Genomic DNA, 16,695 nt, shown 5'->3' on the forward strand with positions numbered 1-16,695 from the left:
TAAAATTTGGAATCATGTAGTCTATTATTTTTTTAAACTATCAATACATTTCAATTAACGTTTTTGATATAAATATTTAGTTCAAAAATGTAACAATGTTATCGTACTGTGAAAATGTGGTTTACGTCGTTTTTTTTTTAAATTTACAAGCACTTTATTTTGTAAATGCCAAATTGAACCGTGGTAAAGCATTTGTATCAACACACACATTGTGTTATTATAAAGTATACGATATAAGTATTACGTTAAATAATTGTTTGTCATTGTGTTCAAAAACTTCAAAGGTAATCCTGCTTTGAAGTGTTACTAGCCTTAACGTTTAAAGTTTAGACCCAAATTTGAACGAAACAAAGCAAAATTTTTCAATATTAAAAACCTTCGTCCAATTTTTTTATATATTCTGTTACTAAACGCGCCATTCACTTTATATTTTTTCTCTTGTGAATTTGTCAGCAAACCTATTAGGACCATTTCTTTTGGGCTAGCGAGATCGTAGAATTGATAAAACAGTTAGTGGGGTGTTTTTATCTGCGACAAGCGCTTTTAACAGTTTTCGTTGGATTACTTTTTCTTCGCTTGTGTGCAGAAATTCGTTAAAGTTCTGTAAATCGCTCAAACGAAATCTTGCTAGGTCGTTCTGTTTGGGGTTTGTTGAAAAAAAAACTAATAGTGCCAGTAAAACTTTAAAGAAAAATTTAACGCAATAAAATAAAAAAAAAAATAATTGGTAAAATACTTAAAAATGAATTTAATAAACGTTGTTTTTTTTCTAAAAATTTGTTATTAAAGCGAGCTAGTTATTAAAAGTTTTATTTATTTGGTTAGTTAGAAATTAATTGTCGTGGTTCTTTGATTTAAGAAGTATAGGAAGGCGTGGAAAGGTATACAGGATGTCAGTTTCCTATTTACTCTGCACTTTAGTCGTTTTATCGTTTTTTGGAGGCTGGAAAAGTTGACTGACAACCATTGTCAATGTAATTTTGGCCAGCATCTGAGAGACTTTCTAAACGTTGCATGACTTAATCTAGTTGATCTATTTGTGCCAAAATGAAACTTAATCGCGACGAAACGAGATTATTGTATCATGTAATAGAGAGAAGCGACTGGTCTGGCCGAATCGCTTGCCGGATTACTTTTAATTCTTTCACGGAATTATCGCTATTCAAACCTGGCCGCTGAACAGAATTAGTCTCGGCGATCGGCATTGGGCGTTAAAGTAACAGCAATACACAAAATATTAATTTTGGTGACATTTTTAATCTATTTTGTAGCGGAACTTTCTAGTATAATATTAAAAATTCGTAGTAGCATTTTAGGCAAATAACAAAAAGAATAAATTATAGACAATACGCTTTTATAATATTGCGCAAATCGAAATTGACTTGCTTGAATTAAATAAACATTCTTGAATCAACGGTAATGAGTAATGAGAATACAGTAAATAAAATGTTACTAATAATAGAGTCGACGTATTAATAAAAAGACAGCATTAAACTTTTCAGACGTAGCCCTTCCGACCATGATATTCTTTCACCGCGAACAAGATTAGACGATTTATAAAACGAACCAATACAAAAAAAACGCCTTGATTGACAGCAATAAAACTTACAATACTTGATATCTGAAGTCGAGACTGAAGTACCACTATAGTTCAAACTAGACATGCGTAACCTAAAAAAATGCTGGACTGGTTTTAAGCTGTATATTTTTAAAATGATAGTAAAATTATTACTATGTAACCGAATGCAGTATTAGTGTAAACATAAATGTTAATAGTAAATGCTAATGCGCTGCTGTATAACTTGAACGTTAGGACTTTAACAGTTTATTGGATATAAAGACTGTTATAAGTTACATTATAGCTTTTTTTGCAAAAATAAGTGGTTAAATTACATAATAGTGTTTATAACTTCAATATATGCTAATATTGAACCGTTATTTTTATAGATTTATATGGCGTAACAAGATTCTGCAAACACCGGTTAAAGCTTTAAGAAATATGAAAAACTAAAAAGTTTAACATCGCTTAAACGTGATTATTTTGTGAAAAAACATAGTCAATGCCAGTGCACATGCCACGCGGCCAGTGTTGCGAATTATGATGCCAAGCTACTGGTGGACGTATTTATGCTTTTGTTGCCTGGCAACAGTAACATCGCCAAGACCGGTGTCACAATTATGCTTTGGTGAGTTATAATAACTTGTAATTAATTAGTTTTACAACAGTTAAATATTACGTTAAGCTATTAAAATTAAAACCATTTTTAAGAAAAGGCAGTTGAACAAAAACTCGTTTAACCCCAGCTTACCATATTCATTTTCTAGAAAGTTTTCTTTATTTCCAGCGAAATGATAACTTGAATTTTAGTAAAATGACGTTTTTTTTATTTTGGTCCACGGAAAAATGTATATTTGATTAGGTGTATACTGATTAATAAAGACGTCTAAAATATAGAGAATAGCATACCGATCGTTAAAATAATATTCAACACCATATAAACAAAGGCAAAATCTGATGTTATAACTTGAATGTAGGAATTGCATATTTAATAAATACAATTTTAAACCCCAACTACTTATATTTTTTATAAATAAATCCTACCAGTTTATTTTATTATTATGATGACGAGTTACAGGAATACGTAATGGCTAGTTGCCTTCTTATTCAGCAGCCCGGTGCTGAATGGGTCGGCCCCGCATTCTTTGATCGTAATATTATGACGTCAGCATAAACGATTTTTAAGTTAAGATTGCTTATGTCTGAGATAAGCTTTAAATCAATAACAAAAATACGGTTAAACGTCGTAATAAATATAAGCATTTAAACCGCGGGCAAAAATTAATCAGTTTTGTTTAAACAGTAGAATGTAAATATAAACGTTATTAATTTTCAAATATGCTGGCATTTTGGGTATGACACTTTAGTCTTTAGGTTTTCATACCCGGCAATTGATTAAAGCTGGGTGTTCAAATTGGGTAGGATAAAATCATTTAAATTGCACTGTTAAATCAACTGATACGGTAACCTTAAACTGGTGGAAAAAAAATTGAACAAACCTACTTATTTAAATATTTTTTTGATGTGGGCTAGATATTAAAAATAGAAAAAAATTATTGTTTGTACGAAAAGCGACAATGCCTGTCGTATTTTGCCGAAAAGTAAAACCTTTAATCCAGGAAGGATTTGCGTTAAAGATAATAAATTAGGGCGTTGTTTTAGAGAATTAATCTTTTCAAAGTTGTTTTGATGTTTAAGAAATCTTGTGTGATTAAACTTCAATTGTATACAAATAAAATATAGACTTTATTTATCTCGTTATTTATTTCATAAGTATTTTATTTTTATTATAGTAAACAATATTAATAAATAATTCATATCACGTTTTAATAACGCATTTATTGAATTTTTATAACAAAAATTACCTTTATAAATTAACATTTCATTTCTTTATAGCTTAAGAAATATATTGTTAAGAAGGTATTGGGTATAAATTAACCTTATATTTTAAAAAAAGTTAAATATTTTAAAATATTTGGTAAAACGAATTGAGTGGTTTGTAATAAACGCACACAAATCATCTTAATCCTATAAAAAGTGATAAAATATGCCGAAATTGTGACGCTAAATATTAAATACTATTACGAAACTTTGTTAAACGTAATTTTTTGACAAAAAATAACGTTCTTTTTGTTATCATTTAAATAAAATATGTTTATTAATTAAATTACTAAACTAAACTTAAAGTTAGCTCAGCCGTTACGTAAGAAAAGAAAGGCACTGTGCTCAAGTGTAAGTCAAACAAGAACCAGCTGCACTTGTTTATTATCATTTTTTGTTGGTGGTTCGATTAAATTGGTCAAATTTAGTTATCAAACAGAATAATCAAATTGCTTTAGGGGTCCTTACATTTCTGGCATTGTAATAATATTTTAAACTTTTTTAAACTTTATGTTTGAAATTTTTAATATGGTATAAGTAAAATAAGATGTATAAGGAATAAAATATACTTAACGTAATCATGGATAAAACTAACACATTTATATCAAATTTAAAAAATAAAACCATAAATTTAATTTTAATGAACTTTGTCGATTTTTCGTTTGATATAATTTCGATATGTTAATAAGTAATTTATAAATATTGTTTCAAAGAAAACCTTAATTAGGTAGTTTGCTAGAAGTCTTTTTGTGGTCATATTGTCCGGGTGGGATTCCGACGCGCCATATACCCAATTTCTTTATGTAACTTTTAATACACTGATAAAGTTATCGTAGGGTACCCGGATTTAGTGCACTTTGTAGTTTGTTCACCCTGTGACTCAAATCCAAATTTAAGTAATTACGATTTTGTTTCATACTCATCGAATTATATTAAAATATCTTAGTTTCATGGGTAAATTTTCGATATAGGGATTTAAAGTCGGCCCAACTGTATAGGTAAATAAGATAATTTTCAAGTTTTTATTATTCCCATTTTTTTCTTCCAGTTTCTGTTAAAATTTTTAGTTTTTGTAATCAGGTTTTTAAAAGCATTGGAAGCTGTAACAACATGTGTTAACGGGTTTATTATAAAATGTTTGATATACTAGTATTTAATTTCATACTAATATAGCAAATTACGTTAAGAAGAAAATTAAAAAAATGGCAAACTGTTTTGTATCACGATTTTTACACAGTTGAAAAAAATCTTAAGAATTTTATGTAACTTAATAATAAAATATATTATTTATGACATCATGCCATTATACCCCCATTCTTATTAATAAATTTAATCGCACTTTGATATAAAACTGGTCTTTCAATTCAACTATAGTTAATTTAGAAAAATGTACGAAAAAACTCACTTTTATTTTATCGGGCGTTTTTGAAGTAAATTATTTAATCAAATGAAATTTAAAAATCATCCACTTAAATTGTAATTTTAAAAAATTGCACTTTTTAAAATTTTTATAGTTACTTTTGCTGTTTTATAGAATTTTTTAGGTTTTTTTTGCTAGATGGTTTTCGGTTATTATGTGAAATATCTTTTAAATTTTTTCAGTATACATCCTCTTTAGATAAATTTTTTTTTTAGATGTTGAGGCTATTGACTTGTTAGGAAAATCTTTATCTCAATCTTCAAGTTTTCCTGCTGGCGTTGAAATTGTGAAAGAAAACGGTGTAAGTGGCTACAGGTAAAACCAGAAATCTTTTTGTTGCTAAAAGTTGTATTGTATACGATACCACATGGCACTGGAGTTTTATTGATAAAATTATACGAAACTCTATACTATATGTGTCATACTAAAACCAACCTAATTAAGTAGGTAAAACATTTAATGGTACTACGTAGACGTACAATGGCGTTGGAAACTGTTTTAAATTTGACTGGCACTAGCTCAAATGTCGTTATAAGGGAAATTTTATTTAGGTTTTTCACGCATCAGTAACAGTAGAGAAATAAAAAGATACGATAAATAATAAATTGACTACGTAGAAAAAACGTCAAAATCAATTTCATGATTTAAAGCAGGGGGGCCACAATTGTATAATATTTACCCATAATTTTATGTTATGTCATGGTATGGTCACGAAATCTAATTTAATGAGGATTAATAATAACTACCGTAAAGTTTTTATTTGTTTGCATAAAATGCGCACAGATGATAAAAAAGGCAACAATAACGTTAAAAATAAAATATAAGTCACTGGATTTAATGTCCAAATATTAAACTGTATTTTTATTTAAATTTTATTAGAGTGTATCTTAAAAAAAAACAAAAAAAAACCTTTTAACCATTAAACTGGTTCAATTTAATCTTTAACACAATTTATAGTACATTTTCAACCATATTTGCTTGGTTTATAACGTATGAAAGCACACAACTAGTAGATATTGCTTTGATATCTATTGTATGTAATCTGGACAGTTAAATCATAGTTTGTCCTGGCACAGATTTTACATTCTACTGCCCATCAACTTGCATTTTAGCCTTACTATCAACACGTTAAAACTACTAATCACGTGACAATGCATATGTTCGCACAGACAACAGTTTACGAAATCACAAGACGCATATTTAGTATCACACAATTTAGCAACTTTACAATATTTGCAATTTTTAGTTTTAAACTTTAATAATAATATAAAGGCATTTCATGTTAATGTATTCTGGATATAATCATTAAAATAAATATCCTTTTTTTGACGTTAAGATTATGCTTAACTATAACTTTGTAATGTTAAAGGTTTTATCCGGAAGCTAGACTTTTAGGGGTACCGGCTTCTGAAGTGTTGACATCGTGTTCATATTTACCGCAGGAGTTTTCTATTGTGCTTACCTTTCGACGTGAAATAACCAAAAACGACAACGAATATATGTTAACTCTTTTAGCTCAGGTAAAAGGCGATATAAATGGTATTTTTACCAATATAAAAAAATCTTTAAAGCATGTGCTTTTAATAGTTAATGTGATCAAAATACGCATATAGAAACATGTTAAGGGTTCCTTGTTGATGATACATATACCTTTAAGAGGTAGTAAGTGTGACACTTTAAAAATCATTAAGTTGGCCGCTTATTTGATTTTTAGGACCATCACACTGTAATAATGGCTGTAAAAGTTCAACGAAATAAGCTGAGTTTTGATTTCACTGCTACAACTAACCGTCAAAAAATCTCATCAAGTTACCAGAATAATCGATTTAGTGACGGAGAATGGCATACCCTTATTATCACAGTCACTAAAAAAGAAGTCAAATTTACTTTGGACTGTCTGCCATCGTTTGTCAGGTAAAATATCTATTATATTTAATTATTGCTGTTTAAAAATAGATTTGTATTGCAAATCAAATATTTATTAAGTATGTTAAATTCCCTTTTCAAAAAAATAAGGTATTTAATGTAAGTACACCCAAAAATTGGCACTAAACCGTTAATGCGTTAATCGTTAATTAACATAGTTAAATTTTTCGATAAAATTTAACTTTTAAGTTAAATTTAAAAATCGTTAACGGACCTGTTAACTTTCGTTTAATTGTGCTTCCGTTAAATTAATATTTTTACAAGTTTACCATGGTAATATAAAAGTATATTTATTTTATTTTGACGTTTATTGGGTTTAATCGTTTCAATTTTAAACGATGTATGCCACTACCATCTGGCCGCTGTTATTTGAGCATTCTTTCAGTTTTTAAAACGTCATTTAAACTTACGTTCGTGTAGTTAAAATATCAACTAAGATAAAAACTGCTGTTTTTTTAAAATAAGGTCGTTTCTTTGTTTGTTTTATTTAAGTTTTAACGTTAACGGTTATCGATAACTACCGTTACATTTTGTGTAATTTAACTTATTAATGTACTATGTAACGAATTATCATTTAACGAAGTTACTTTCTCGGTTAACTGTGCCCACCTATGGGTATACCATATTATAAAACGTATAAATTTAGCTTTGTTAATTAGAAGTTAAATTTGTGTTCGAATGTTTAGACGATTTACAAAAACTTTAAGTATATAGTAATAATATTGCTTATGTAAATTGTACTTGGTCCTCAGTTGTTAACTACAAAAAAACAATTTAAAAAAATATCTTTCTTGTTATTTAAAATCGTCTGGCGTGGTAAAACTGAAACGTTTTTGCCAAATGTTTAGTTTTGCGTAATCTAGCTTACTTCCTATACCAATTTATGCCTGCAAAACACATTTACAAAATCGTTGACCTCGCAGTAAGTATACCGTCTATGTATTGTTTACTGATTTATGTAGAGCGTTACAACAATCATTTTAGTTTTATACCTGAATTGATTTTTGTTAAATTTTGTACAATGTACTGCCAAAACTAACGTGTGACCTATTAGGTACCTTATCTTGCCAAAATTGAAGTTACTAAGCAAAAGGGGTCAATTGCGTTTTTTTTATGATATCTATTGCTTGAACCACAAAGCAAGGTCGTATTTCGCAGACAACCAAATAGTAGGATGCTAAAATTCATCTGTCCGTAAACTTTACGTAGAATCGCTTCCTTTTTGCGACATAACATATCGAAAACTGTGAAATAAACCATGACCAAATATTAAAAGCACTTTTTCAAAATAAAATTATACGATTTAATTCAATTGGTTTTGCCTTTCGCTTCACCTAGATCGTGTTAAAATTAGGAATTCTTGAACGTTTTTTTTTAATTTTAAACCTAAACGAAAAAAATAGAATTTATTATTATCAAAAGTGTAATTTAACCGAAATTCCAGACTTTCTTTTATAACAAAATTTGCGTGCAGTTGAAACATGTTAGTAAAACATCATAACAATTTTTGGGTAAAAGTTGTTGGTCGCTATGTTAGACTTCAGTCGAGGAACCAGAACCAAAAAGAATCACAATAGATTACCAACATACACACTTGTACATATTCAATTACATGACAATACCAACCTAACTCCCAATTTCTATTAAAATTCTGTTTTCTGTGTATTAGGGATTTGAATAATTTTATTTACGTTAAGTTAAGTATAGCTTAAACTTTTTACTTGAGATAATCAAGCTTAAAATGAATATTTATTAAGACAACTCCAATATTTTGAAAAACCTAATACCGGCTTAGTTATTTAATGTTTAGTTTTATTTGACCAATTAAAAGTTGTTTAAAAAACTAATTGTATGCTTTGAATATAAATTTTATTCTTTTAATTTCATTAAACAAACAAGTGCATAATCACAATTAACAAATTAATTTTTAATTTTTAAAATATAAAACAAAAATTACTAAAATTAAAGCCAACATGTTAAAAATAAATGATATTTTAAAATTCTATAATAATCGTTAAGTTATTTAATAAAAATGTTTACTTAATTAAAAAAATTACATTGAAGTTGTTGGTGGATAATTTTTGCACCATATCAAAAGTGATTAAATTCTGTTTTCAAATTTTTGATTTCATTACGTGAAATATTTTATAAATTTCGCGGAATTTTTAGGCGTTCATCTCCCGCTGTGACAAGTTAACTTTTACGGGCCGTAAATTGTTTTTCCCGCTGGGCTAAATTTACTTTGGTCCCTTTGATCATTCTTTACATTCATTTAAATTACACATAAAAAAAATTGAATATAAAGTTGCTAATATGTATTAAAATCCAAAGTTAACATATTAGTGCTTTACTTAAAAGCATATGATTTTGTAAATGATGTACCCAAACAAAAATTAGTAATGGTGATTATTTAGTTACGCTGATTTTTAGTCATATAAAATATTTAACGATAGGTAATCTTGTATATCTCTTATATGACTAAATAATCTCCCATTACTTTGGCGAGAAATTTAATAAACTGAAGACATATTATTTTTTATTTAGGTTTCACGCACCAATGACGTATTGAAATCCAAAATTTTTTAGCGTAATAATTATTACAATTATAATAAAGTGATTCGGTGCAGAAAAAACTAAATCAATTTCATGATTTAAAACATGCTAAAATTATTAAAAAATTACGCGTGATTTTTTCAATATAATTGCTATAACATGGTTACCAAACTCACGTTTAAATAAAAAACGTTGATACAAACAAAAAAATTTTACCATGTAAAATTTTTTTTTACCATGTAAAATTTTTTTTTTTTTTTTTCAATTTTACCATGTAAATTTTTTTTTCCAAAGCAGATTTTAGTTACAATTTTTACTTTTTAATATTTGTCGCATTGATATTTCTTTTGACTAGTAATATTTTTTTATTTTCAAAATTATATTTTACAGTAAATTGCAACATTTTCTGCCTTCAAAATTAAATATTTTATCATCAAAATTTTATATCGCAAGTCGTCGGAAAAAAAGAAATAGATTTATGGTAAGTATATTGTTACTCTTTAAATTGATAACAGAGTTACCGGCAGCATGGTGTAGTAGACATAACATTTAATAACATGAGACCTTTGGTTCGATCACCACTGCTCTCATGCTACAGGTGATAAAAACGGTTTAAACTCCTGCTAGGTCAACCCTAAATCAGCAGCTTAATTATTAAGCAATTCCAATCTATAATATTCAAAACTGCCAAGGGCAACTAAAAACTGGGTCGGGGCAACTGGATTTTCTATGTTCAGGTCACGAGGTCGACCTTCCCACATCGATGATAAATGAATATTTTTAAAAAAGTTGTATTTTTACAGAATTTTTAATTTTTCTACGTTGTTGTTAATGATTAGTAATATATTTATTTAAATGATTTGGTGTAGGGACTTCTAAGGCAAGTAAAATTAATTCCTGGCGCAGACGCAGCGATTCATCTTTGTCGTGATTCGTCATCAAAATTTCCCTCCTGGCGTGGAACAAATCTTTTTATGACAAAAAGTAGGAATTTTAATATCGTGATTAAGTATCATCAACTTTTAATATATAACATATGTGTTCTAACGCGTGATGACTTACGCGTTGTAGGTCCTTTAACATTTTATTTGCCTTTGTTTATTCTTGATGTGAGAAGATCGGCCTACCTATTCTAAAGTTGCTAATGGCAGTTTTGGATATTATATATTACATTTTTCCGATAATTAAAATAATGATCGGTTATTTTGCTTTTGGTTTTTGACTCGACAGAAATTTATACCGTTTAGAGCGCTTCACTCAAGCGCGCCGCAATATAAAAGCAATGAGGGTCGAATGTTTTCACGAGGTGGCGCTATTAAGGCTTGGCTATGTGACGGTTTGGTCAATAGAGTCGTGTCCTTATTTATGTTCGAATTTAGTGCTATTTATCTAGACTTTTTACACAGTTGAAATAAATATTAGCTGTTTATATAATTGATTGATGTAATAAAATCGGGAACTTTTTCTTTTGGCACTTACAGTAACAAAGCAGTAACAGCCAAGTTTACATTTGCGTTTTAGGCAGTCACTTAACATGCATTTTAGCAACATTACAATTTTTTATGTTTGAAAACTGTTAGAAACTGAAAGCAACCAAAATGTTCATTTTGACAATGTTGATGATGACCAAACGTTAACTTGCAACGACGAAACAACAGGACAACTTATGTATCGAAAAAGTGATAAAAAATTGGAGATGTGTGACGGTAATGCTTGGATGAAATTAAAAACTTGTGAGTTGTTATTTAAATTATGCTGTTTTGAAATAGCATCTTCCTCTTATTAAAATAGTTTTAAATGTATATAAATTTTATTGCTACATTTATAGGGCTTTATTAATTGTTATTAATTCAAATTAAACAACTTGAAATTTTGTTGAAAATAACAAAAACTAAAATATTTTGCAATGAATTTGCAGTTGTTTAAAATAGGTAGCATATTTTTGTTTAAATATAAATTAAAAAATAAATTTAGCTGCTTAAACGAATTTTAAAAGGCAGATATATTAATTTTGTCACAATAAAAAAACTATTAAGGTTTTTTTTTAGCATTCCCTAGATTAGACTACGTTGTGGATTTTGGAGATTTAATGACAAAAAGCAAAACTCTGGATATCGAAATTTTTCGAATACCTGGCGAGGGTTTATTTTTAGCCGCAGCTAATCAGGGCCGAGATAGAAACATGGACTCGACGATTTACAAATGGAATGATGAAAAAAAGAAATTTGAATCGTATCAAAATATAAGCACTGATACTGCTAGAAATTGGAAATACTTTTCTATAGGCAGCGAAGTACGCTGAAACAATTTTAAAGTCGCATTTTGTTTTATGTGTTTTTTGCAGAGTTAACAAAAGTTATTTAAAGATTATTCGGACTTTGCGGTTCGAAAACGAACTCTTTTACTTTACGGTCCCCGCCAAATTACAACTAATTCTTTTACTGCTTTATTCTATTTAAAGGTAAAAAATGCAATTTGTTTTTTGATTTAGCATTTTCTTGCTGTTGCAAATCAAGGATCTGACGAACGATCTCCGGCAGCTCAAAGCGCCATCTACCGTTGGAATCATAACCGAAAAAAGTTTTTACTTCATCAACTAATTCGAACCTTTTCTGCTCGCAGCTGGGAAAGTTTTAAAATTGATGGCAAACATTACTTAGCGGTTTCTAACTACGCTGGAGGTATATTTTTATTACAAAAAATAATTAGTGCAGTAAATAGTAAATAAAATATATTTGCAGTAAAAACAATTTCCTGACTAAGTAGCTAAAATATAATAGGTTCCGATAAAAGGTTTTAATTAAAATGGGTTTGAATAATGGGGTTTCAGTGTGAGGGGTTTAAATTAAAGGGTTAAAATATAAGGAAGTTAGATAAAGGTTTAAATGTGAAGTGTTAAAATAAAGAAGTTCAAATTAAAGGGGTTTAGATAAAGCAGTTTAAATGTGAGGGGTTTAAATGTTTGTGGTTCAGATAAATAACGCCTAAATTAAAAGGGTTTAAACGTTTGTTCACCCTTATAATTAGTTTGCTTATTCATATAACCAAATAGGATTTTAAATAGCTAATAAATTTACCCAAGATAAAAATTATAAACATTTTAACTAACGTTATTTTGTTTTGTACTTCACGGTCCTAATTGTTTGGGTGGACCGTAAAAAAAAATGATAAAGAAGTTTTATTTTATTACAATTATATTTAAATCGGTAAAATAATTTATTTATTTTAACCATTACAGCTAAAGGTCATAAAGAAAAAAGTTGGATATATTCTTGGGATGCAGATCACAGGGCATTTGTCAAATATCAAGTAAGATCAAAGTGTAAAACATAAATTTCGAAGTTTTGATGTAAAAAGAAAAAACGTAAATTTTTTTAAAAAAAGGCGTAATTTTTTTTATCTATTTCTTTATCTATTTCCGTTATATATATTTTTAACGCTAAAAAATACTAAATAAAATTTAGTAAGACTTTTAGACTAATGTTATAACATTAACACTGAGTTTAGGCTATAGAAACAATTGGTGCTTACGACTTTGAGTATTTTAAAGCAGAAGATGAACATTTTCTTGCTGTAGCGAATTCATTTGACGGAGTAAAAACCAAATTAGATAGTGTTATTTATCAATGGAGACAATCAAGTTTTGTCCCACTGCAATATGTTGAGGTATTTTAAATACGTGAAACGTAAATTTATTTTCGAACCCAATTTAACTGAGCAATCTGAAATAGGGAACTTATTATAAAATTGCTAATATTCGTTTTAGACTAAAAAATTCGTTTTAAAATGCAAAAAATCATTTTTATAAATATGTAAAAAGCTTTTATTTAAAAATTTAAGCTTTATTTTAAAAATATTGGGTATACAATCACAATTTTACTGGCATCCGTTCTCATTACCGAAAAACCATTTGACCAAACGGACATTTCACCAAAAACAAAAATTTCGAAACGACAGGTTACTTAAATTTGAGTCAACGATTTTTATAGAAATAAAAAGGCATTTTTCCAATAAAGGGTTGGGGCAAGAAGAGTTTATTAAGTATGTCTCAATGTCAATAAAATTGGGTTTTTGGGCTAATGTCAATTTGTAAAATGGTTTTCAGTAATATGATATTAATCCAATTTCTGTTAAACTTGCAATAGTTCATAGAATTACAAAATTTATGTTTTAACAAAATTATTAAAAGGACTTGGACAAACTTAAAGTTTATTTTTGTTTATTAGACTTTCGGGGCTACGGATTGGGAACATTTTGTAATATCCGATCGTAACTTTCTCGCTGTAACAAACTATTACGACATCGATCCTGAAAGAAATACCTACCTCGTTGATTCTTTTATATTTGAATTTAAACCAAAGATTCATCAATTTGTTAAAATTCAAAGTTTAGAAACTCACGGGTAGGCTATGTTAGAATATTACTAAAGTTTTAAATTTTATTTACTTAATAACTTAATATTTTTTTACAAGAACATTTTTAGGCTTGTATAATTTGTTAAACCTATTTTACTATTTAAAATTTGATATGTAGGGCTTTGGATTTTGAATTTTTTACAATCGGTCGCGACTCCTACCTTCTAGCTGCTAGCTCATCAGATGGAAATGAAAAATTATTCAGTACCATTTACAGGTAAAACGAACAAATACATTAACTATAAGTATATTATTTGTGTTCGGCAGCAAAAAGTTGGCAGCGTTTTGTAGTGCTTAAAACATAATTTCACATCATGTCATAGGTTTAATTCCCATTGCTTCCATGCCATAGCATCCTTAAGTAAGATGCTATCCAAGTTGTTCTTTTCATAATATTTTATTTTGTCAAAATAAGAATGAAATTCAGTAACAATAGCCTTATTTTGTAGGTGGCAAGGACTAGAAAACTTTGTACCGGTTCATTCAATATCAACTCATCCTTGCGCAGATTGGGAACACTTTGTCGCTGACAGTCATCATTACCTTGTATCCGCCAACGCTAAATCAAGAAAAAGTAAAATCTTGCAATTGTTGACATACTAAGTTATAGAAAATGCTGTATTTTTGTTATTTGAATTTATCATAAGGTGATTCTTAGTAAAGTTTCTGTGTAGTTACTCTTTAGGCATTTTTTGGGGGAGATAACTATGGAGTCAAATAATAGCTACAATTTTTTTCAATTTGTTAATAAATCCCATTGAATTATTTTTAAATTTTTATTTGTAGGTCTATATCATTCAAATTGATCTATTTGTATTGTTGCAAGCTTTATAAAAGTATTCAGCATTTATAGTTTGTTTATTGTGCGTAAACTTTAAATTAACTTTTTAAACTGTTACGAACTCTCAGGTCAATTTTTAGAATCAATTATTTTATTTTAAATGTTGTGTTTATTAAAAAATTGTGAAATAATAACATTTGTTATTTAGTAACTAAGTTTTTCTTTTTTTGATACCTTAATTTTTTTTTATTGTGAATATTTATTGTTTTACCACTGCCTCTACTATTCAGTATATTATTTTTTATATTTTATATTGTCTTCAGCATAATACATTTTTTAAACAATCATTAAGTGTGTTTTTTTCCAACAAGATATTCAGAAAACAATGTGGATCAATTTCTGCACACAGTCTAGCTGTCAAAATACTGGACCATAATTAACAAAAATCACGGGGCTTTAAAAAGTACAAACAAGTTAAAATTTTCAGATCAAATGTACAGAGTCCGCGAACAATCTTGTTACCTTACGGTCTTAATTGTTTTAATGTTCTTTTTTAAGGCAGCCTTTGGCGTAATAACGAATAGGCCATGTATAACGCATGACGTTTTTGTACTTTTTTTTAGTATGCGTGCATTTTTATCATGGATTTAAGGTAATTAGTTTATGTTCATATTTGGTAACTTTATTGCTTTTTGTGCCTAAAGCATATCTAGAACGTTGTGGAATCAAGTCACGAATAGCGTTGGTTACACTTAAGGCGAACGAATCCCTTATTGAACACCGTTGCTTTTTATTTTAATAAGTAAAACCGTTGTATAATTGATTTATTTTCTTAAAAAAACAAAGTTATGATTAAATAGTAATTATAAGGTCATATTATGACATCATTTTAAATGCATTGTTTTATCGTTAATTTAAAAATCTAAAATGCGTTTAAACGTTTTTGTTATCCAATGATTAAAATGTCAAGTTTTTCAGAAAAAATAAAGTTGATTTCAATAGCATTTTTATTCTTCGTTATCCCTGGCGTTCATTCAGATTATATTTATACAAATACAAGTATTCACTGTCAAGAATTCGGTCAAACGAATAAAATCGAAGTTAAACTTTTCCAAAATGTTGCTGTAAGAACTTTTTTCTACATTAGGTTAGATAGCATAGTTAACTGGAACATATACAAAAATTAACCGGTTTGTTATTTAAAATCTTTGGTTTTATATAATGTACAGCCTTAATACAAAGATGGGGGTTTCTTGCAAAGGTTTAAAGGCTTAGCTTCTAACAGGAAAATATTAACAGATTTATATAAAAGCATAGTTTTCTAAAAATGGTTTAACCTTTTCTTGGTTTCACCCACTTAAACTTTTTTGTATCTGTTGATGTGGCATAACTACATAATGTATTGGGTTTGATTTTACCTTCTTTCATGCAGAACAATTGGCAGATTAGTAATTAGGCAATTATAATTAATAATATCCCAAACTACCAAAGTCATATCTAGGCTTGGCCTTAGTAACATATGTTACTCTATGTAGGGCATAAAGTCGGTCTTTGCACTTGACTTTAAACAAAATAAAAATTATTTATAATTTTATTAGTTTTAAAAAAAAACAAAAATTGCCTTATTTATCTTTTTTAAATTTTAGAAATATTATGTCTGTACTGGTATTGATAAACATTTTTTTTTATATTATTTTAGAATTTTACTTGTTCATTATACAACGAAAAGAACATTGTTTCAAGTCAAACTCTCACAAACAAATTTCCTAAAATTTTGAAATTGACAGCCTACAATTCAACATGGGAGAAAAAATACACATTCATGTCTTCTCAGGATGCTGTAAGTTAAAAAGTTTTTTATATTTTTTATTTAAGTTATCTTATGATTTAGTTAAAAATAACACTAACAAATATTTTTTTGTTTTTTTAGACCACTTGGACTGTATTACTTTTAGAAAGCGATTTTTTTAAAGAAGTCAGTGATTTTGACCTATTTCCCAAGCCTTCTATCTTTTACACTGATATTAATTTAAAATGGTTTTTAAAAGTCGAATTTTGCCATCCCTTATTGTCAAGATGTCTTTATCAAAAAATGATCCTTGTTCACAAAAATACAGGTTAAAAACATTTTCAAAACTTTTTATTTAACATAATATATATT

General features: G+C 28.2%; 1 protein-coding gene across 1 annotated transcript; it reads left to right on the forward strand.

Annotated features, from left to right (window-relative positions):
* Positions 1–1,954: 1,954 nt before the first annotated feature.
* On the forward strand, positions 1,955–14,806 carry LOC145742416 (thrombospondin-type laminin G domain and EAR repeat-containing protein-like). The gene is made up of 14 exons (XM_082560195.1): positions 1,955–2,186; positions 5,075–5,174; positions 6,229–6,379; positions 6,574–6,773; positions 9,729–9,819; positions 10,208–10,322; positions 10,919–11,071; positions 11,387–11,631; positions 11,830–12,019; positions 12,577–12,647; positions 12,846–13,004; positions 13,565–13,740; positions 13,872–13,970; positions 14,203–14,806. Exons 1-14 carry the CDS (start codon positions 2,099–2,101, stop codon positions 14,354–14,356), a joined length of 1,992 nt encoding a protein of 663 aa, XP_082416321.1. The 5' UTR covers positions 1,955–2,098; the 3' UTR covers positions 14,357–14,806.
* Positions 14,807–16,695: the final 1,889 nt, after the last annotated feature.

This window comes from Corella eumyota, chromosome 2 (genome assembly GCF_963082875.1).
Source record: "Corella eumyota chromosome 2, kaCorEumy4.1, whole genome shotgun sequence".
NCBI lineage: Eukaryota > Metazoa > Chordata > Ascidiacea > Phlebobranchia > Corellidae > Corella > Corella eumyota.

What these genes read in the sequence shown, in the direction of transcription:
- LOC145742416 (XM_082560195.1), top strand. Translation starts at nt 2,099, where the DNA reads ATGATGCCAAGCTACTGGTGGACGTATTTATGCTTTTGTTGCCTGGCA. An exon ending in AAATCTTTTTATGACAAAAA is followed by an intron (nt 10,323 to 10,918) that starts GTAGGAATTTTA and finishes GAAAACTGTTAG; the next exon opens with AAACTGAAAGCAACCAAAAT. An exon ending in GGGCATTTGTCAAATATCAA is followed by an intron (nt 12,648 to 12,845) that starts GTAAGATCAAAG and finishes CACTGAGTTTAG; the next exon opens with GCTATAGAAACAATTGGTGC.